Below are 24,615 nucleotides of genomic sequence, written 5' to 3' on the forward strand. Positions count from 1 at the left end.
ACTAATTGTGCAACTTAACACAATACAAGAAAAAGTAAGGGTGGAGACATCTGTAGGTGTACATTGAATATATGAATAAATATGGTTTTTTTTCAGCAATCTTTTTCTTCTGCTACATTCACTGTTAGGCATCCATCACAGCCTACATCTAACGTATACATCGAGAGCTCTTCCCAGCGTAAACGTGAAACGTAAGCCAAAAACCTGATGTGAATGTAGCTTTATCCTGACCTGGCAAGATTTTCTGCTTCAGTTCCAGCATAGTTACTCAGAGAATACTCAAAGTTATGGGGTCAGCAGAATACCAAGACTATAACCAAGTTGTACAGGTGAAATGCGCAATTCACTTTAATTTCTATGGATATCACGGATCCAGCTTAACTTGCACACAGACTATTATTAGCCAAACATATGTCAAGATATTGTCCTTTTGGTAAATGTTTAGCCGGTATACAATGTTATATCTTTGTTATATCCGTATTGAAAAGCGTAGATCACTACAGGCAAAACAGGTATACTGCGTGGTATACGTTTTTAAATAGGCGTCAGTGGCAGATGTATTCAACTGTATAGGTATACCTTTGGGGCAGATGTTCGATGGACAAATGGTCCCACCAAACAGAATGCCTGAATGTGGTGTGAACCTAGCTTTAAGACGACATGGATTCTTCTATAGGAAGAATATTTTTTTATTTCTTTAGCTTGTAAACTCATATGGGCATTGACTTATCTCCTTTTGTCTCATGGTTTATTCATTTGTTTTAATTATTTGTCATTTTAATTGTTAGTTACTTCCCAAATAGTAAACCACTGCGGAATATGTGGGCGCTATATGAGTAAACATTTTCATTATTATTAGATAATATATAGACACAAGCATAAATAAATAGGATAATCTTGTATAGTGGTATAGTAATACTCAAAAAGACATGGTATTGATATAAGGTTAAATTATAATCAAATACTTATAAACATATATGTATACATAAAGATGATTTATTCTGAATGGCACTAAGGAAATAATTTTGCCTTCTATTTTGGGTCATATGGGAGGTAAGGACAAAAGTCAAGATTTCCAGATGTGCCTATCTTCAAAATAAATAACATAATATGAATAACCGTATCAGACCACACGGGAATTCACCAGCTGCTCTAGTCTTAACCAGCCAGTTGTCACTCTATCACAAATAACACATTGGCCACTAACAATAGTTCAGTAATTCAATAATCCACACAAGTTCCAAAGACAGCAAAGAATCCTAAATGTGTTTTTCTTTTACAATAAACCAATTTTACAGGCTTTATCAAGTTTTCAAGTGTTTCCTATGCCCCAGCTGTTTAAATGGGAAGTTTACTTTTAACTACCATGAGCAATAGGACTGGACACTTGAAGTGCTATAAGTAGGAAAATTAAGTCAGACCTCTGAATGTAGACCTTGGGATTCATCGTTAGGGTAATGGCTGTGTTTGTATCTCCGCAGCTTGTTTGCAAAAATGGTCTCAATAATGTAAACAAAGATAAGACTTCTGGATCACGTTGAAGAGTAAACGTCAAGGGCACATGAATATAAAAGAGGGGGACCCGATCAATTGATTTCTATGTCGCTGCAGAGGAAATGAGGACCACAGTTGCTCACGTGGTGTCCCTGTAGCAGGATCCCAAACAATCTACTCATTACTGGAGTACCTAAGTAATGATGATACTTCAGATGTCCACTCTAATATCTAAGATTGTTTAAAGTAATTCACACATAATCGACCTATTATCAGGATTGCTCCATTCAATAGCCGGAGCAATTCAATAATCCAGTAGGAAAGCCACAAATTCCCTTTTTATGAGGGTCTGTATCAGTTGATCCTTAGGGTATGTTCACACGAGGGCGTCCGTAACGGCTGAAATTACGGGGATGTTTCAGCCTGAAAACATCCCCGTAATTTCAGCCGTAACGGCATGTGCAGGCGCTTGAACGCCGCGTCCATTACGGACGTAATTGGCGCTGCTATTCATTGGAGTCAATGAATAACGCCTCCAATTACACCCAAAGAAGTGACAGGTCACTTCTTTGACGCGGGCGTCTAACTACGCGCCGTCATTTGACAGCGGCGCGTAAATATACGCCTCGTGTGAACAGACAAACGTCTGCCCATTGCTTTCAATGGGCAGATGTTTGTCAACGCTATCGAGGCGCTATTTTCGGACGTAATTCGGGGCAAAAACGCCCGAATTACGTCCGTAATTAGTGCGTGTGAACATACCCTAAGTGAGAATACAGGCCACCATAAAATGCAGTCTGTATTTTGATGACAATCGAATTTGTCGGTTGCTGTGCAATTGCTGTTCATTGCTGAATATATTCCTCCCTTACTGAACTCCCTCTTCTCAACCCCAAACAAATGTATTTATAATCTCTCTTTTTTTTTTTACTTTTATGTTTTTATTGATATTTCTTCAGGTTTGTTCTTTATGAATGACTATTAAAAGTGATAACAGGGAAATAGAGGTATTATAAAAGATTACACAATGTTACCTCTATCAGCAGACATCTATCAGAGCTAGGACAGTAAATGACTCCAAGAGTCTCAACATTTTATAAGGTGCCGGTAGGGGTGAAATCCAGCCTTTGTGGGAATGTCATGTTTAAATATAGGTTAATACTTTTTGTAAATTCAGGAGCCTTTGAAGCTGTGGGAAAACTCTACTTTGATAATTACTCTTAAGATGCTGCTGATGTGCTGTCATGCAGAATTAAACCAATGCCTGGGTCTATCTCGCCTAACCTCTGTGTGGATGTATTGTCTTCGAACAGATTTAGAATCAATTAGTGCATAAGCATGAAGCATGCTCGTGGTATGCTTTGCATATTCTGAAAGTATTCTTTAGCAACACGGTTATAGTGCAGGTGGAGAACAGTGAATGTGTGCCAAAGAATCAAAATCCTAAAAATAAATTATTAGAAATAAAGTTAGGTAATCGCAAGTCTAATTAGTTATTTCCTTTATTAAAAATAAAATATAGGTTGGTTTGTGTATTTAGGGCAAGGCAATTATTTCTGTATAAAACACACATTGCAGAATCAATACATGAACTTTGTTGTATATTAATTAGGTCTTGTACTAACAACTACTAAGTAAACCTGCAATTTATAGAAGTATGAAAACCGGTCTACCCATCCACACCCTGACCGATTTGTTGCATCCTGCTCTTCTCAGCACCTTGAAACGAATCCTTCTCAGAGAAATAAGAATGGTTGGCTGCTTTGTATGGCTCCAGGAATATGGAATCTCAAGCTGAGTGCTGATAAGGATTTTGATTTCATGAAAGACAAATGTTCCTAACTTAAGGCTGAGTTCACACGTCGCGGATTTGACGCAGATTTTCAGTGCAGATTTTACACTTTGCAATGCAAAAGGGTGAGATCTGCGTCAAAACCGCAACAAAATCTGCGACAAATCCGCAACGTGTGAACTCAGCCTAAGGGCTATGTACACATGTTGAATTTTTAATTTTTTTTAAAAAAAATATGTCTATTAGGCCGGATTCACACGAGCGTGTGCGTTTTGCGCGCAAAAAAAATGCGGTGTTTTGCGTGCGCAAAAGGTCCATAAAAGCTCCGTGTGTCAGCAGCATATAATGCGTGCCTGCGTGATTTTCGCGCAGCCGCCATCATTATGACACTCTGTTTTTAGGTTTGTAAACAGAAAAGCACGTGGTGCGTTTCTGTTTTCATTTATAGTTTTGACTACTGTAGCGCGCATCACGCGTGACACACGGAAGTGCATCCGTGTGCCGTGCACGGTTTTCATGCACCCATTGACTTCAATGGGTGCGTGATGCGCGAAAAACTGGCAAATATAGGACATGTCGTGAGTTTTACGCAGCGGACACACGCTGCGTGAAAATCACTGACAGTCTGAACGGCCCCATTGACTAACATAGGTCCGTGCGAGGCGCGTGAAAATCACGCAGGTTGCACGGTTGAAAATAAAATGTAACCTCCTATTTGGCTATTAGAGCCAAATTTGTATATGTATAAAAATGAACATAACTTTTAAAATAATGAATGTTTTTTTAAAACAAATCACACTGTAGTTATCAGCACCAAAGCACCTCTAAGGGTATGGTCACACGTAGTCAACAAAAACGTCTGAAAATCCAGAGCTGTTTTCAAGGGAAAACAGACCCTGCTTTTCAGACGTTTTTTTACCAACTCGCATTTTTCGCGGCGTTTTCACGCCGTTTTCGCGGCGTTTTTTACATCCGTTTTTGGAGCTGTTTTCATTGGAGTCTATGAGAAAACAGCTCCAAAAACGTCCAAAGAAGTGTCCTGCACTTCTTTTTACGAGGCGTAATTTTACGCGTCGTAATTGCCGTACGACGCGTAAAATTACGCGTTGTGTGGACAATACAGCGTTATACCCATAGAAAGTAATGGGCAGATGTTTGACGACATATTTGAGACGTATTTCCAGACGTAAAACGAGGCAAAATACGCCTCGTATACGTCTGAAATTTGGCCGTGTGAACATACCCTTAGATTAGTTAGGAGATAGGGAATTGATAAACTGGTGACAGATCCTCTTTAAGCTATGACTATGTCCACTAGACCACACCCCTTCTTGTCTTAGACTTACCCCTTGTTAGACAAAGCACAAAAAGGTCTAAGGCTGGGTTCACACGACCTATTTTCAGACGTAAACAAGGCGTATTATGCCTCGTTTTACGTCTGAAAATAGGGCTACAATACGTCGGCAAACATCTGCCCATTTGAATGGGTTTGCCGACGTACTGTGCAGACAACCTGTCATTTACGCGTCGTTGTTTGACAGCTGTCAAACGACGACGCGTAAAAATACAGCCTCGTCAAAAGAAGTGCAGGACACTTCTTTCAGACGTAATTTGAGCCGTTCTTCATTGAACTCAATGAAGAGCAGCTCAAAATTTACGGCTGTCATAGAAGCCTCGCAAAATGCGAGGAGGAGCATTTACGTCTGAAACGAGGCAGCTGTTTTCTCCTGAAAACAGTCTGTCTTTTCAGACGTAAAAGCCACTTCTCGTGTGCACATACCCTTATGGTTAATTAATGTGAAGCCAGGGTTGTGCGCCAGAAATCTGGTACATTTTGAATAATAAATCTGCCACTATTAGCTTGCCAATAAATTCAAAATTTAATTTGCTGAAAACTAAAATTGTACATATAAAGTTTACTCTGACTGTATCCCCTGCTAGAAGTTTAAATCTGACAGTGGTACTGTTGCTATGGCAACAGTAAAATGCCAGAAGACATGCATAGGAACTTAGGAAGGAAGAGAGGCAACAGTAGCTCCCAAACTGCCGGCTTATTCTCCAACCATTAGGGTATGTGCACACGATAACTGCAATTACGTCTGAATTTACGGAGCTGTTTTCAGGAGAAAACAGCTCCTGAATTTCAGACGTAATTGCATGAACTCGCGTTTTGCGGGGCGTCTTTTACGGACGTAATTTGGAGCTGTTCTTCATTGGAGTCAATGAAAAACGGCTCCAATTACGTCCCAAGAAGTGTCCTGCACTTCTTTTGACGACGCTGTAATTTTACGAGCCGTCTTTTGACAGCGACGCGTAAAATGACAGCTCGTCTGCACAGAACATCGTAAAGACCACTGAAAGTAATGGGCAGATGTTTGCCGACGTATTGGAGCTGTTTTTTCAGACGTAATTCGAGGCGTAAAACGCCTCCATTACGTCTGAAAATAGGTCGTGTGAACCCAGCCTTAGATGTAAGTTTGTGGCAGTAGAGGAAGCTAGTAGCAACCCTGGAGATACACTTGAATTCTGTCCTCATAAGATATTATATAAAATTTTAAGCAACTGACTAGTCCTCCGAAGTGCTGATCAGGGGTGGCAATAAAGTATGCCACATATGCTATTAAAAAGGTGCCAATTTCCTTCCCATTAGTAATCCTTCCTTGCCACATGGCACTTGCAATTGGCTAAAAGAAATCATGGTGGAAAGGGTGGCTGGAGAGTCCTGTGTGAAAAGGACAAACGGGTGGAACACTGAGAGGAGATCCCTTTCAGTCAGCCGCTGTACTCCAAGCAGTGTAACCGAGAGCACTCTCTCTTAACACTGACTGTAGAAGAATTAGGTTATTTCATTAAACTCATGCTACTCATCCGTCAAGTGGTGATAGCAGGTAAGTAAATTTACAGTATTAAATGGTGTGAAATAAAGCACATGCTCCAACATGGTACCAGATTTAAATGTATAGAATAATTAAAATTTCTTGTAATTCATCTATTAACTAAAGTCTAAATTCTTATATGCCATTTCCCCAAATGAGAATAACCCCTAATGTCCATTGTTTTAGAAAACAAAGGCTGCAGGAAAAGGGAGCTTAACCCCTTAATGACCAGCCTATTTTAGAACTTAATGACCAAGCTATTTTTTAAGTTTTTCCATCGTCGTATTCCAAGAGCTATAACTTTTTTATTTTTGCGTCTACATAGCTGTATAAGGTCTTGTTTTCTGCGGGACAAGTTGTATTTTTTAATAGCACCATTTTGATCTACATATTATTTATTGATTAACTTTTATTAACTTTTTTGGGGGGGGGAAAGAAAAAAATCTGAAATTTTGCCACTCTTTTTTTGCGTCCTAAATCTACGCCGTTTACCGTGTGGTATAAATAACACAATAACTTTATTCAGCGGGTTGTTACGATTGCAACGATACCAAATTTGTATAGATTTTGTATGTTTTACTACTTTTACACAGTAAAAACGCTTTTTTTTCAAAATTATTTGGTTTTGTGTCTCCATATTTGAAGAGCCGTAACGTTTTTATTTTTTCGCCGATGCGGTTGTGTGAGGGCTTTTTTTTTGCGGGAAGACATGTAGTTTTTATTGGTACCATTTTGGAGTAGATGCGACTTTTTAATCACATTTTTTTTAAGTCAGGATTCACAGAAATTTTTCCGTAGTTTTTTATTTCATTTTTTACGGCGTTCACCGTGCGGGTTAAGTAATGTAATAGCTTTATAGTCGGGGTCGTTACGGACGTGGCGATACCAAATATGTGTAACTTTTTTACTTTATTTTGTTTTTTTAATACTAAAGCAGTTTGTAAGTTTGTAAGTTTACAATTTGTGAGCGCCACGGGCAAAAACGTAGCGAAAAACGCTTTCTCTGCATCCCATTGATGTTAATGGGACGTCAGAGATGTAAACGCCCGAAGATGGGGCATGTCACTTCTTTTTCCCGTGAACTGGTTTTACCGCTCGCAGGAAAAAAACGCCTCCGCCTCCTATTGAAATCAATAGGAGGCGTTTTCTGAAGTTTTTTCACACGTTTTTCAATGCGGTTTCCACATAAAAAAACGGCCGAAAATGCCTCCCATTGGTTTCAATGGGAAGCGTATGCGTTTTTTCCCGCGAGCGGTAAGACCGGCTTGTGGGAAAAAGAAGCAACATGCCCCATCTTCGGGCATTTACTCCTCTGACCTCCCATTGACATCAATGGGAGCAAAAAACGCTGTGAAAAATGTGGCAAACGGCGTGAAGGCAGATCAAAATCTGCCTCAAAATTCCAGACTGAATTTTTAGCCTACAAAAAACTCAGTGTGAACAGGGCCTTACAGTGAAGCAAACACCAAACACTACTCCAAACAATGGTAAAACTTTTTTTTTTCTTACATAATTGACTATAAATGTATGTACCATATTTTTCAGACCATAAGACGCACCTGACCATAAGATGCACCCAGGTTTTAGACAACAGAGAATAGAAAAAAAATTATTTGTTAAAAAATAATTGATTCTGTTTCACCACATTCTGAGAGGCCAAATTTGTAAAATATTTTTTTTATCGATTGAGCGGTGTGAGGGCTTACTTTTTGCGAGACGAGCTGTAGTTTTATTGGCACTATTTTTTGGTACATACGATTTTTTTGATCACTTTTTTTTTTATTTCATATTTTAAGCACTAAGGTGACCCAAAAACTATTTTGATGTTTTAAACTTTTAAACTCACCGTGCGAGTTAAATAATGGTATATTGTAATAGATCTGACTTTTACGGACACAGCGATACCAAATAATTTTATTTTTTACATTGTGCTTGAGAAAAAATGGGAAAAGGGTTTTTTTTTTTACTTTTAATATATATATATTTTTTTACACATTTTGTTAGTTCCCCTAGGGGACTTGAACCAGTGGCCACTTGGCTACATGTGGAATTACTGAAACAGAGTAACTATGCTGTTTCCCTAACTCCCATAGTAGTGAATGGCAGTTACGGAAGCAACGTAGCATGCGAGCTACGCTGTTTCCATAACTACTGTTCATTTCTACGGGAGTTACGGAAATAGCGTAGCTCAGCGAGTTACTCTGTTTCAGTAACTCCACATGTAATCAAGGGGCCGGGAGAGCACAGAAAGCTAGAACGGGGTTTAGGGGGCCCCGTTCTAGAGCTAGGTGAGGGTCCCTGTGAATATGTCATTAATGTCCTTCATAGAAAAACCCCTATAAATGCTGCGGTCGCTATTGACCACGCCATTTAACTAGTTAAAGGGGTTTGCCATAAAACACATTTATCCCCTATCCACATGATAGAGGCTACATGTGAGATCGCTGGGGGTCCGACTGCTGGGACCCCCAGCGATAAGGAGAACAGGGTCCGAAAGTCACCCAAAGCGCTACATGAGAAGCCTGAACTTCCGGGTTCTGTGTCCGTCTTATCTGTTCCGCAGCTCCATAGAGATCAATAGAGAGCCGCTCGCGCATGCGCAGAAGAATCCCTTTGATATCTATGAAGCTGAGGGACACAGAACGGAAGTCACAGCTTCTCACGCAGCGCTCTTGGTAACTTTCGGTCCCCGTTCTACTTATCGATCACATGTATCCCCTATCCTGTGGATAGGGGATACATGTGTTTTATGGCACAAGCCCTTTAAACTGCCAGGAACAGCGAAATTGCTCTTCCTGGCCGTTAGAAGCTGACACCTGCAGTGTATGGAGCGGGCTCATAGGAGGGGGCGTGTTGGAGGAGAGACAAGGAGGTCAGGCAGCGCAGAAAATCCAAGAGTGAAGGAGGAGGAGGTGTGGACTACGAGATAGGAGGAGGAGGGGGGTGTACTATGATTGATGGCGCTCCGTGTATTTGCTAAGACAGCACTACCGTTTTGGTCCGTTTTTCCCTGCCTTTTTGCATCAGTTTCGGGCCATGTTTCCGTTATTAACGGCCAATTTTGACCCGTTTTGCATCCGTTTTTTTTCCTTGTCCGTTTTGAAAATTTATTAATTTCATTTGTACATTTTCTGCACACACTGCCCTCTGTAGATAATGCCACACACTACCTTCTATAGATACTGCCACAGCCCCCCTGTAGGTAATGCCACACAGCCCCCCTGTAGGTAATGCCAGACCCCCTTGTAGGTAATGCCACACAGCCCCCTTGTAGGTAGTGCCACACAGCCCCCCTCTAGGTAATGCCACACAGCCCCCCAGTAGGTAGGGCCACACAGTTCCCCTATAAGCAATGCCACACAGCCCCCCTCTAGGTAATTCCACACAGCCCCCCTGTAGATAATGCTACACAGCCCCAATATAAACAATGCCACACAGCCTCCCTCTAAGCAATGCCACACAGCCCCACTGTAGGTAGTGCCACACAGCCCCCCTGTAGGTAGTGCCACACATCCCGCTGTAGGTAGTGCCACACAGCCCCCTGTAAGCAATGCCACACAGCCCCCCTGTAGGTAATGCCACACAGACCCCCTGTAAGCAATGCCACACAGCCCCCCTGTAGGTAGTGCCACACAGCCCTTTCTGTAGGTAGTGCCATACATCCCCCTGTAGGTAGTGCCACACAGCCCCCCTGTAAGCAATGCCACACAGACCCCCGGTAGGTAATGCCACACAGCCCCCCTGTAGGTAATGCCACACAGCCCCCCTGTAAGCAACGCCACACAGCTCCCCTGTAAGCAATGCCACACAGCCCCCCTCCAGGTAATGAAACACAGCCCCCTGTAGGTAGTTCCACACAGCCTCCTATAGGTAGTGCCACACAGCCCCCTGTAGGTAGTGCCACACAGCCCCCCTGTAGGTGTAGGTAATGCCACACATCCCCCTGTAGGTAATGCCACACGGCCCCCTGTAAGCAATGCCGCACGGCCCCCCTGTAAGCAATGCCGCACGGCCCCCCTGTAGGTAATGCCACACGGCCCCCCTGTAGGTAATGCCACACGGCCCCCCTGTAGGTAATGCCACACGGCCCCCCTGTAGGTAATGCCACACAGCCCCCTTGTACATAGTCACCCCCCTTCCTGTAGGGGATGGCTCCAGGAGAAGACCCTCACTTCACTGTTCATATATGGACAGTGAAGTGAGGGTCTTCTCCTGGATCGGAATCCCGGCCACAGCGGTGGGGATTCCGCTTCAGAAGTCCCTGACGTCACTGTGTCCATATATGGACAGTGAATTCAGGGACTCCTCCTGAAGAGGAATCTCTGGCCGCTGTGTCCGGGGATTCCGTTTCAGGAGTAGGGGACCGCTCCAGGAAAAGTCCCTGAAGTCACTGTCCATATATGGACAGTGAAGTCAGGGACTTCTCCTGGAGCGTAATCCCCGGCCACAGTTTCGGCAATGCTGTGGCCGGGGATTAGGGATTCCTCTCCTCCTTCTCACATGCACTTCAGTGTGGGAGCTCCAAGAGTGAAGAAGGAGGAGGAGGAGGCATGGACGACGCGACAGGAGGAGGAGGGGGCGTGTACCATGATTGATGACGCTCAGTGTCTTTGCTCAGTCTGCACTTCCTGCTGTGTAAAGACGCGGCGCGTCATTAACTAGGTCTACAGGCGGCGAGACCATAGGAGGCGGAGCTCTGAAGAGCTCATGAAACATCCGCCCGGCCCACTGCCTGTAAATGTAGTTGATGACGCGCCGTGCTTTTCTCAGCCGGAAGTGCTGACTGAGCAAAGACACGGTACGTCACAGGAAATAAAAAATTTACCCTGGGTGTGGTCACGTGACCGCAGATCAGAACAGGATAACGCTGGCACAGGTAAACAGACACCATATTAGAAATGTTATTAAATATGTCTAATTAAGTTAAAATTTAAATAAAATTTATTCCTGGACAACCCCTTTAATAATAGAGGCTAACATGAATTAATTGTTCCATTTTCTTTAAGATTAAATGATACAAGATTAAAATGTACAAAACAATCTGCCAACTCCGTCCTCCAGAAGTGAAGTTTCTACCTGTATTCTCAATACCCTTGAGAGGCACAGTTTGCATGTGGAAACTCAATGGTACCCTGACCTTCAGGGCAAACCGTTTCCTTACGGTTAATTGTAAAGAGAAGCTAGCCAGATAAGGCTAGATGCCCACCACTCTTGGGCTCTACATTCGGCATACATAAAACAGGAAATTCTGGAGTCTGAGGGACCCATAACGGCCGTAGGCTGACTGCCATGTGTATCTCCTGTTTGAATAGTTGAATAAAGAATTTACAATAAAGAATTGCCGCTGATCTTTAAGTGTGAGTGCAGTGAGTTTTTTTATCTTTAGATTGTGGACACCGGGAAATTCTCCTAATGTATACCAGCCCATAGACATCTAGAGTGTGTGTACATTGGCTGGTATATGTTGGTAAAAATTTGTCTCAACTGTATTGAAAAGTGCAGTCAACTGATTTTTAATACAACTCTATACATAAAACTGTAAAGGATTTACCAGACACAGTTTCTGTGTCGACGCCCGTGATTAATCAGTCTGCATCTGCTCCTAGGTCTGATATAGTGACTCGATCTGCTACCACTCAGGCTGGTAGGCTGATGAGTGGGAGAACCTATCACAGCCTGGCCAGATGGAGCTAGCTCCCGCCCTCGGTCTATTTATACCTTCATTTCCTGCTTTCCATTTGCCTGTGATTCTGTCTGGTTTCATGGCTCTGCTGCTCCTGCAAGTACTATTGACCTCTGCTTCAATTTGACCCTGGCTTTATTGACTACTCTCCTGCTCTGCGCTTGGTACCTCGTACACTCCTGGTTTAACTCGGCTCGTTCACTACTCTTGTTGCCCACGGTGTTGCTGTGGGCAACTGCCCCATTTCCCTTAGCTTTTGTGTACCCTCGTCTGTTTGTCTGTCGTGCACTTATTGAGCGTAGGGACCGTCACCCAGTTGTACGCCGTCGCCTAGGATGGGTCGTGCAAGTAGGCAGGGACTGAGTGGCGGGTAGATTAGGGCTCACCTGTCTGTCTCCCTACTCCGACATTACAAAAACAAAATATTTATGCATTTGCCTGTGGCAGCAGTACATTTCAAATGGCCCAACTAACGTAATGCATAAATGCAATGTGAAACTAGTCTTAGTCACTTTGTATATAAAGATGAAATCAGAGAATTGAAACACCAAGCAGAGACCATAAATCACATGGGTTGTTGTTGTTGTTGTTGTTAATATTATTATTATATGTTATTAAAGGGGTTTCTTGGACTTTAAAAAAAACAATCTGACAGCTAAAAATGTAATAAGTAAATATCCCATGATGACCTTGTGGCTCCCCTGCCGCTCCACCGCCACTGATCAACTGGTCCCTCGCAGCTTGTTTACCTTGCTGGAGTGATGACGTACTAACAACATGTGACCGCTCCAGCCATTCAATGGCTGCTGTGGTCATGTCAGTGTGTGGCACGTGACCAATGTGGCCAGTGATTGACTAAAGCAATCACATCACTGCTTCCACATGGTCACCAGAGAAGAGTAGACGGGCATGGACCGGCACTAGAATTCCGGAAATTTAAAAGACGAGTATGGGCTTTTTAAATTATGTTATTACATACAAAGCTGCCAGTTTTATTTTTTATTTTTTTTAAAGCCTGGAAAACATCTTTAGTATTATTATTTTTATGTTTATAATATAGAACTTTCTAGCATGTGTTGACCTAGGGGATAATTGTGCAGAATAATCTATAAATGAAGTGACAAATTCAGTCACAGAAGACGCATGAAGCTGAAATGTGAATGCAAATGAACAATGTGTAAAAAAAAAATAACATACATTTTTAGGTTTAAAAACATCATAGTAGCACTTTTTTTGTCAAAAACATTTTTGTCAATATTTTTGACAATATTTATTATACATATATACTACATATATATATGCATTAAAATGTTCTGAAATATATAAATAACAAACACTATTTTAACCACAGTATATAATATTCAGTCCTAGAAACTATCAATTTATTGTAGATGCATTATAAATGTAGAAATAAATTGTATACATTAAATAGGATAGCTAGCGGTTATGTCACATTAGGCTTGAATCACTGGATAAGATTCAATAATTATTTAGTATCCTGACTTACCTGAATAGAGTTGCTCCGCAGACAACACATTTGTATGTCCCAGTTGCTGTGTTGTGTGTATATTCTCCGGCAAAGGCACTGCAATAAAAATGTGTTCACAAACATGAGAACTGGAAAAGGTTTCAATATAATACATTAATAAAGTGAAATATGTCTAGTGGAAGTACACATCCTCAGTACAGTGTACTTTCCCAGAGCGTAGTTAAAATTCTCATTTTACATGGGATTTCAACAATGACCTAATCTCTCATAGCTGGCATGCACTAAATCATTTTGTTAGTAAGTGATCTGGATGGCAAATCTGAGCCAAGGTTATGATCTGCTGCCAACTCTTGATGGGCTGTATTGCCAATGATTCACATTCGGCAAATATTCTGCTGTCCAAGGAAGAGAGCACTGCCTATTAAATGAGACCCCATGTGTGGTAAAAAGCCTTTTCATGTCATGAATGGAAACAAGCAGTTACATCATTAATACATTTGGATCAGAGGTAAGCCAGGGCTTGCTGCCAAACTGCATGGTATAAATTAGACAACAAAATGGTTAGTTCTTGGCAAGCTAAGCTTCATGCTGGAATCAGCTGAGACAGACTTTATTCACTAAAAACACTTTTGGAAGGGAACACTTATTTTTTTTTTTCAGGATGCACGGCTTGCGGCCAAGGACTAAAGCCATGTGAGGGCAGTTATTGAACATTTTTGACATTCCAACCACAAATGAGCCAATAAATATTTTCTCCACATGTGCTTCAAAAAGAAATTGGAGTGGAGTGGAAAGGAACTGAATTATGCTACCTTCTCACCCAGCCAAAACGTCTATGCTTACAATGACCACCTTCAGAATCAAGTCTTTCTGGCACACAGCCACTCTGTGCTTGGTTCTGCCTTTCTGAAATATGTGCCCAAACCCTTCTCACTTCCACACATTCTGCAGTAAAGTAAAACAGACCTTGCATGCTGCATTAGGAGTTTCATTGACCAAATAGAAAGCATTTGCAATAACACAGCTTTATGTATGTTCCGGTAAACATGTTCTTTATTCATGTTCTATATTCACATGCAGCATATTTTCATTGCAGAAATGTCTGGGTCTATCTCATTCATCTAAATGGGGCTTGGAGAAAACCATGCAGATGCAAAAAATCTGCCACATATGAATATACCCTAAGAGGATAAAATATAAGCAATTTATAACAGCAACCTAAACATATTAGGCTCTGTTCACACTTTGTTTTATAATTACGTTTGGCATAATGAATCCATAGGGACCCATGCACCCAGCATATGCCAAAATGTGTAGTCTGCTGCGTTTTCCTTACAGAGGCATTCAGGAAAAAACCTATACAACGTGGTATAATTTTATTTTTTACAACTGGAGCCTGTTGGCGATGTTTAGCATTCTGCGCCTATACAGTGGCAAACGTTGCAACCCTCTGTCGGAAGTATACGTCAGAAAACACTCACGATGTATACCGCCGATGGAAGGGAAAAAAAATGAAGTGTGAACAGAGCGCTTGTTCCTGACCTGCCTAGGTAGAGTCGTGTGTTAACCTTAGACCATACTATCCCCCCACCCCCATTTAGTAAAGACACATGACACCGAGGTTGGATGTGAAATGGCCACAGCAGCCGTTTATTAATTTCACAGTTTTATAAAAACAATTTAAATCCGAAACATTCGGATAACTAGTTAGGAATCCACCAGAGAATTCCTCCTAATAATTCACATGACCCAACATGGGTCAGAATCATAAATAACAATTAAACGTTAACATTAACCCGAGCAGAGGAAGTCCTTGAAGCCCCTTCAGATGTTCCTTTCAAGAACACACCGAATTAGCCATCTGCAAACCACCAATTACCTCCAGCCGTAAACCAGCTTGGAAGCACCGTTCACCTCTGCAGATGGCTCCAACCACTAGAAGTCCACTTCAAGGGGATAACACCCGATGAAGCCCTCAAGTGATATACCGACCACTAGAAGTCCACTTCAAAGGGATAACACCCGATGAAGCCTTCAAGTGATATACCTTCTACCAGAAGACCACTTCAAAGGGATAACACCCGATGAAGTCTTCAACCATGTACCTTTTTTGGGGGACGCATACCCCCGATGCGACCCCCCCACCATTTTGTACTGACTGGCCTCAAGGACTCCCCCCGCCAGCTGCCATGACAACAGAACCTACTCCGGAAAAAAGAAAAACAAGTTAAATAAGCACACAAAATAACACACAACACTCATAGACGGACGTACATAAGACCTAAGGAGTAACAAACCAAGGGTGGGAGGGTGGGAGCTTGCTTACTCTATGTTACTCCTCCCGCTGCTTCCGGCTCAATGCCGAGAAACAGCGGGAAGCGCAGTAACAGCCCCCCCCGTCCCCCTTAACTCCTCCCCGTCCCTCCTTCAGCTCCTTCCAACCCAACTTTCCCTCACCTCATTAACCCTTTCCCTACCAGGACGGTCATGCCGGCTTCCCTTAACCCTGCGGCTGCGTCCAGCCTCTTCTTGACCTGCCTAGGTAGAGTCGTGTGTTAACCTTAGACCATACTATCCCCCCACCCCCATTTAGTAAAGACACATGACACTGAGGTTGGATGTGAAATGGCCACAGCAGCCGTTTATTAATTTCACAGTTTTATAAAAACAATTTAAATCCGAAACATTCGGATAACTAGTTAGGAATCCACCAGAGAATTCCTCCTAATAATTCACATGACCCAACATGGGTCAGAATCATAAATAACAATTAAACGTTAACATTAACCCGAGCAGAGGAAGTCCTTGAAGCCCCTTCAGATGTTCCTTTCAAGAACACACCGAATTAGCCATCTGCAAACCACCAATTACCTCCAGCCGTAAACCAGCTCGGAAGCACCGTTCACCTCTGCAGATGGCTCCAACCACTAGAAGTCCACTTCAAGGGGATAACACCCGATGAAGCCCTCAAGTGATATACCGACCACTAGAAGTCCACTTCAAAGGGATAACACCCGATGAAGCCTTCAAGTGATATACCTTCTACCAGAAGACCACTTCAAAGGGATAACACCCGATGAAGTCTTCAACCATGTACCTTTTTTGGGGGACGCATACCCCCGATGCGACCCCCCCACCATTTTGTACTGACTGGCCTCAAGGACTCCCCCCGCCACCGCGAAACAGGCCTTGACCACCTTAAGCCTGTGAGTTCCTCCACACCACCACCGCCCTTTCTATGCCTTCTGCTATCGCCAAGCTCCAAAGATCAATGCCAACCTCGGTCAGATGAACCCCGTCACTTCTCCAGAAATTCCCCACTCCTGACTCCAAATCCCTATGCCTCACGCAAATGCCCCCGTTCGTTGCCACAAAACGAGACACCGCCCGGTTAACTTTTATGCGAGCCTTATTGACTCTCTCCACCGATCTAGCTAACCGCCAATGCTTTCTTGGGACTATGTCCGACCACACTACCACCAACTTGGGATAAGATACCCACAAACACAACATATCATGTTTGATATCCCGCACCAACTCACGAAAAGGGCGGACTCCTAAATCATTCCCACCCACGTGCAACACTAGAACCTCCGGAACCCTATCAAGCCGCACATATGTCTGGAATTCCGCCAACACCCTGTTCCAAGACATACCTCTAAAACCCAGCCAATGCACAACCGCATCCTGTCGCGGAATGCGCAACTGGCGACCATCCGGGCGGACGTCCGCCCTCAAAGCCCCCCAGTGCACGTACGAATGACCCATCAACCACACCAGACAAGGAGGCGAATCTGAAACGGAAAACACAGTTAGGCACCACCATATAACATTTTCAAACATAAACAACAAAATTACAACATATGGGGGCGGACATAGGACTTAAACCTTTTAGACTCCCAACGACCAATACGCCTCACCCCCTCGTCATCCAACCCCCAGCGCCCCGCTTCCGTTGCTGCGCCAATCCGGAAGGAATGAGATGAATATGAGCCTGCCGCAACCCCCACTGCCGTCAAACATTTTTTAAATACAGCTCCAAACTGAAACCTGGACAAAAACGACCCGTTCTCATGACGTAACAAAGGCAAATCTGGAGACCCCCTGTTTCTCGTAAAACCCCGCATGCACTCCACTGGACACATGACCGACCCCGGGAGAGCGAACAAAACTATCAGTTTACCCTTCCCTACTTGGTCAGTTTTAGATCTACGCAACCATACCTCCAGCCGATCTGCAAAAAGGCTCACCTCCCCAGATCTCAGCCCCCCTGCCTGTTTAGTACTTGGCGACACCAACTCACCTATTCTAAATGCTCCGAAGAACGCTAACGAAAAAGCCAACCGGAACAGATCCATTTCATCTGAAGAACGACATACCGATGCTAATGAACCCCCCAACGAGCCAAGCAAAGCAAACGACACCGGCCTTCTACTATCCGCCTCCACCCTACCTCTGCGCAACCCCTTCAAAGCCTGCGATACCAGAAATTCCTTCGATACATCCCGCAAGCCCCGCAACTTAAGCCCAAACGCCACAGCAGATATGAACCGGTTCACCTTCGCTACTGAAAACCCCGCCTCCCAGGCATCCCCTAACCAATACAAAAGTGCCACCAACCTGTCTCTATCCGTATTGACGTCACCCAACTCTCTTACCCACTCCTCCCACTGCCTCCAACAAGCAGCATAAGCACTCCACGTCGTGCGCGCCAAAGACCTTTGTAACAGCTGCTCTACGGGACCGATACCAGATCCCAAAGATGCTCCGGACAAGCCAAACCGAGACGTTCCGCTCCCGGGGCCAATTGCCGAAACCGGTCCCACTGCGAGCGAGAAAGAGCATCAGCAATACAATTCCGTACACCCGGGACATGCACCGCCACCACCCACGCGTTCAACGACAAACACACCAACACTAAATGTCGCAACAATTGAACTACCGGAGGAGAAGACGCCGTGATGTTGTTAATGGCAAGCACCACCCCCATGTTGTCGCAGTAAAAACGGACCTTCTTATCCCTGAGCCTGTCCCCCCAAATGGTAGCCGCCACCACGATGGGAAACAGCTAGAGCAGGGCCAGATTCCGCGTGAGTCCACTGGACACCCAGCTAGCCGGCCATTGACCTGCGCACCACGGACCTCCCCCGTAAGCTCCAAAGCCACCCGCCCCAGCCGCATCCGTGAAAATATTCAAATCACTCGTATCCTGCGCTGGGGCCATCCATAGCGAGCGACCATTGTACTGGCCCAAGAAGTCATCCCAAACCTGAAGATCAGCTCGGTGCTCCTCCTTGAGCCGCACAAAATGATGCGGCGCACGCACTCCCGCCGTTGCCGCCGCCAACCTTCTACCAAACACCCTTCCCATCGGCATAATCCGGCAAGCGAAATTCAACTTCCCCAGCAGCGACTGAAGCTCCCTCAGCGACATTTTCTTCCTTCTACAAGCCCGTCGAACCTCCAGCCTCAAAGCACCCAACTTATCCGCCGGGAGACGACACTCCATTGCCACCGAGTCTATTTCGATTCCCAAAAAACAAATCGTCGCTACCGGGCCCTCCGTTTTTTCCGGCGCCAAAGGAATCCCAAAATCCCTCGCCACCTTCTGTAGAGCATGAAGCAGATTACCGCAAACCGGCGAACCCCCCGGGCCAACGCACAAAAAATCATCCAAGTAATGGATCAACGAGTCGACCCCGGATGCCCCCCTCGTTACCCACTCCACGAAGCTACTAAACGCCTCGAAGTATGCACAAGAAAGGGAACACCCCATCGGAAGGCACCGATCCACGTAAAAAGCCCCATTCCAAAAACAACCCAACAGCCGTTGGCTTTCTGGATGAACCGGCAACAACCTGAACGCCGCCTCGATGTCAGTTTTTGCTAGCAGCGCCCCAGGGCCCGCAGCCCGCACTAACCCCACCGCCTTATCGAATGAGGTATAAACTACGGAACACAACTCGTGATCAATCCCGTCATTTACCGACGAACCTTTGGGATACGATAAATGTTGAATCAAACGAAACTTTCCGGGCTCGCGTTTAGGGACAATACCCAAAGGGGACACAACTAAATCTTTTACCGGCGACTCAACAAATGGCCCCGACATGCGACCCAACGAAACTTCTTTTAACAACTTTTCCGACACGACTTCCGCATGCAAGTAAGCCGATTTTAAATTCCTCCGCGTAACCGGAACCTCATAAGGAGGTGGAGGAATAACAAACCCAACACGAAACCCTTCATAAAGCAACTTAGCTGCCGCCCTATCCGGATACTCATTTAGATAAGGGGCCATCCTTTCCACCCTCACCGGCGACACCCCCTTGACCAGTCCCGTGCTGGTTCCCTGACCTCTTTTTTCGCAGGCATTTTGCCGCCCCGTGTGATGCACCATTACACTCGGAGCACACGTGCTTGAACTTGCACGTGGCCCCGAACTTGCACTGACCTTCATTAAATTGCCAGCAAAACCCCGCCTTTCCCCCGCCGCTTTGTCCACTCTGACTAGACTGGCCTCCCTGGCCACCGCTCCCGGGAAAGGGCTGCCTCACCGGAGCCGTAACCCGTAACCAGAGAGCAATATCCTTCTGGTCCCACCGAATCGCCGGCCGAACAGCCTTCCGCTGACGGAATTGCTCATCATATCGCAGCCACGCCTGACCCCCATACGCCCTATGAGCCTCCCCAATGGCATCAAAATAACAAAACAGCGCCGAACAATTTTCCGGCGCCTTTTCCCCTATCACACTAGCCAATATGGCGAACGCCTGCGACCAATTAACGAACGTCTGCGGGATCAGCCTATACCGCCGCCGTTCCTCCTCGTCCTTTTTACTCTCATCCCGCTTGCTCTTATCCAAATTAAATTTAGCCAGCGGCAAGAGAGAAAAAATTTCAACATATTCGTCTTTCCAGATCCGATTGCGCACCTCCTGCTTTAAATGCGCACCCAACGGACCCTCAAAACAAACATACACCTCCCCCCGAGCACGATCGTCCATACGCACTCGATCGCCGTCCTTCTGTGCCTCGGTCTGTACCGACACCGCGACCGCCTCTCTAACCGCCACCGCAGGACGCGCCTGTAACGATCCCACGTCCCTGGGGCCTTCCCAAACTATCGCAGGAGACACTTCCGTTACTACCGGCGCCGCGGCCCTATCCAGGCGCCCCACCAGCTCCCGTAAGCAACCCACTAAATCTGCCAAACCCGCTCCGTCGCGTCCGCCCGCGCCACTACCAGCCCCCGATGCAATGCTAGCAGCCCCCCCGCCGACACCCGACATAAAAATCGCTGGATAAGACAATGATGGAGTTATACACTCACCGGGCTGCACAGGCGCTGTGTTCCCGTCAGCCGGACCATCCTGACCTCGACGATACACGTCCAGTTCACCTTCCTCCAGTTCTTCTCTCGCCGACGACTGTCCCTCCCAACGACCTCTTCGGAACGGGGATGAGGACGCGCTGACCAATGGGCCGGCAACCTGCCGCCCGACCGCCGGGACCCAGACTTCCGACCGGACCTGTTGCCTCGACGTCGCTGCAGCTCTAGGCGTCCGTCTAGACGATCCTGACGAAGCCTGCCCCCTGGCCGGAACATCACCATGCGGGGCGGCCGTACCTTGTTCTCCACGTCTTCCATCTGATGGGGGAGGGGTGACAGGGAGCCCAGCCTGCGACTCCCTGCTTACCGCCGGACCCCGTCGCGGCCTGGGATTCCTGCCAGGACGCAGGGCCTGGGAAGGGGCGGTCCTCCCAGCTGCCTGGCCTGCAGCGTCCGGGATCGGGCTCCCTCTGCGACGCCGTGTCCGCGGGACTACCTCCGGACTGAGGCGCTCTGGAGGTCGGGACCGCCGAGAGGGACGGGTCGACCCAGCCTGCATCGCCGTCACCCCTGGCACCGCTCTCTGCCTGCCCAGCGCAGGAGCGGTTGTTGCCGACTCCCCCCCCGCCGCCATAGCCATGCTCGTAAGGGGGCCGGGGGAGGGGAGCCTGTCCCTTTCAACAGACCCCGAACGCCGTGCCCGACGTGGCGAAACGGCGTCCGGGATCCTCGTTATTGCAGCCACGGTCTCCTCTAGCCATCCGGGACCGTGGTGCACAGCAGCGGCCCGCAGCCGCTCTAACATAATGGCTTCTGCCATTTCTAAAAACCGGGCAACGGGGAGCTTGCTTACTCTATGTTACTCCTCCCGCTGCTTCCGGCTCAATGCCGAGAAACAGCGGGAAGCGCAGTAACAGCCCCCCCCGTCCCCCTTAACTCCTCCCCGTCCCTCCTTCAGCTCCTTCCAACCCAACTTTCCCTCACCTCATTAACCCTTTCCCTACCAGGACGGTCATGCCGGCTTCCCTTAACCCTGCGGCTGCGTCCAGCCTCTTCTATAGTGAGACTTTTTTATAGCTTGCATGCAAAAACTGGAAACAGTGGGACAGTCATGCTTTTTGGCAATGTTATGTCTGCATCTTCCCCAAACTAGTGAACCAGGTCCGGTAACACCCTAACCTATACAACAATGCAACCCACAAGCATAGATTATATGCTCGTGATGGCCTTAGATGTGGTAGCTCTGCTCCAGACATATTCATAAGGAGTGCTAACACTGACCAGGTACAGTAAGATCTATTAAATAGCTAAATATAACAGCTAATTGTGTAAAATGTTCTTTGGGGTTGTTCATTACAACAGCAGCTGCAGAAAATCTCGTTGTCTAGTTCTGGACATTCAGATTTAGATAGTACTCCACTCTGGTTTTCAGTAAATTTATCCAAAGCCTTTTAGGGTTCGTTCACATCTGCGTTCCGAATATCGGAAGCACGGGATTCGTTGCATGACATAACCAATGGCACCCGATGGATTCCGTCGAGTCTCTGTTATGGTTTCCTTTAATCTTGTCGGACATAACAGCGCAGCGTGCTGTGCTATTTTGCCTGACGAAAATAACAAAATCTGTGATGGAAGCCCCTAACGGAGCCTCGACACAGATGAGAACAGCCCCTAAGGGCCTGTTCACATCAGGGTCGGCCTTCTTTTCATGGGTTGAGTTAGAGCTTTCCGTCGGAGAAACCGATGAACGGAAGACCGACGCTGATGTGAATACACCCTTAGACAGTCATTTCCAAAAAAGACACTAGTTACACGGAAACGACTTACAATGCTGACCATACCTCTTTGGTGAAGAGTCTAATACAATATACAGATTAGTAACCACTGACATTTATAATACATTTATAGTAAAATGTAATATACGTTAATAGTCCACTTTTTCTTCATGCTAACTCCAAACTTTTGCATCCTTTCCTGGGTTATTAATACATCTTTATACAACTTTATCTTTTTACCTATTCTGCTAAATACATGGCTTGTTATCAAATTTACATGTGAACAGTTGCTTCAGAAGATATTTTTGCAAACTATTGTAAAAGACCTGTGTCCTGGATTACGTCCCGTGACAACTCATCCGCACCATAATCATTTTGTTCCTAAAACTTTATATTCTGGTAGATCATGTTATTCCTAACATTCAAAAACACCAATTAGTAGAAGCATTATTAGCGGACGCGCCCACCACTTGTAAGAATGAATATGTACAATCCTTCTACTCTATTAATCACATGGCTTTTTTGGCAAACTGTGAGAATAAGCTTGTGGCAAACCAACCTGCTTTACATCTTAGTCTTTTTAGAGCTTTTACCACAAGCTAGCAGCACAAATGAGTACTCCGTTCCAGTGGCGGATTAAGTAGACCATAGGCCCTGGGCTTTTACTCAAACTTGGGCTCCCCTTCTCCACCGCCACCCTGCCGCGCCGTAACTATTGTTAACACTTCCTTTTCGTGCAAGCATTATGAAATGGTTGTTACAATTCCCCTTGTCAAAGGGCTGTGTCCCTACATACTGACAATCTCCAACCATCGCTGACAGTATCAGTGTGTAGGGACACATCCTCCTGACAAGGGGAATGGTGACACGCATTTGTCTATCAGTCATGGACTGCACAAAAACTTTTTGGGAAATACAAGGATTTCCTATAATAAACATGTCAGGAGAGGTAACAGATTCTCTATAAATCCAGTGTCTCACAGGTGACATCTCAGATTATAGTAGTTTTTTTTCCTCCTTTCTTCTCCATCCGGTCCAGACTTCGTGACGACTTCTCCCAGCCATGACCCATTTCTGCAGAATTTGACACTCCGATGTCTTCAGAGCCTCACTTTTCCAACATTTCCACCCCTGTAGATAGAATCACACACAGCCCCCCTATAGATGTCGCCACACACAGCCCCTGTAGATAGCATCACATACAGCCCCCGCTACAGATAGCACCCCCTGTAGATAGCGCCACATCCCCCCTGTAGAAAATGACACCCCCCCTCTAGAAAGTGCCACAAACAGATTCCCCTGTAGATAGCGCCACACAGCACCCTGTAGATAGCGCCACACAGCCCCCCCCGGTAGAAAGCGCCACACAGCTCCCCTGTAAATAGCGCCATACAGCACCCCTGTAAATAGTGCCACACAGCCCCCTGTAGATAGTGCCACACACAGCCCCCCCTGTAGATAGTGCCACACCCCCTATAGATCGCACCAGAGCCCATGTAGATAGCATCACACACAGCCCCTATAGATAGCACCACAGAACCCCCCTATAGATAGTTCCACACAGCCCCCCTGTAGATAGCGCCACACAGCCCACTGTAGGTACCGACACACAGCACCCTGTAGATAGTGCCCCACACACCCCCTGTAGATAGTGTCACACACCCCTGTATAGTGCCACACACAGCCCCTGTAGATAGTGCCACAGAGCACCCCTGTAGATAGTGCCACAGAGCACCCCTGTAGATAGCGCCACAGAGCACCCCTGTAGATAGCGCCACAGAGCACCCCTGTAGACAGCATTACACACATACATAATGCCATACACACCCCCTGTAGATAGTGCCACCCCCTATAGATAACGCCACACACGCACCCTGTAAATAGCACCACACATAGCCCACGTAGATAGCGCTGTCACGATTTGTGGGTATGTGGACCCACTAGGCCGCACCGCCGTAGCAGGGAGGCAGCTGGCCAAACAACAGGAACCCCAGAAATACAAAGTCCCGCACAAGGGTACCTGGATAGTCTAGACAGTGGCCACAGCTCTGGCACGGATGGAGGTGGGAGCAGCAGGTAACGCCAGATGTGGCGGATGACAGCAGGTGCCGCAGGTTGCGTCTGTACACTACTTCTTGCTAACATACTGAATCTATATTAGGACGAAGTAGAG

The 24,615-nt window shown here is 45.8% G+C and overlaps 1 protein-coding gene across 5 annotated transcripts in view; it reads right to left on the bottom strand.

The window, feature by feature from the left end:
* The window catches only part of MSRB3 (methionine sulfoxide reductase B3), a 173,287-nt gene that overhangs the window by 61,604 nt on the left and 87,068 nt on the right, over positions 1 to 24,615 (bottom strand). For all 5 annotated transcript variants that reach the window (XM_075855003.1, XM_075855004.1, XM_075855005.1 and 2 more), the window contains one exon: positions 13,353 to 13,430. In XM_075855003.1, the coding sequence (XP_075711118.1) occupies positions 13,353 to 13,430 (78 nt within the window). The remainder of the gene's footprint in view (positions 1 to 13,352; positions 13,431 to 24,615) is intronic.

Source organism: Rhinoderma darwinii, chromosome 3, assembly GCF_050947455.1.
Source record: "Rhinoderma darwinii isolate aRhiDar2 chromosome 3, aRhiDar2.hap1, whole genome shotgun sequence".
In the NCBI taxonomy this organism is placed as follows: Eukaryota; Metazoa; Chordata; class Amphibia; order Anura; family Rhinodermatidae; genus Rhinoderma; species Rhinoderma darwinii.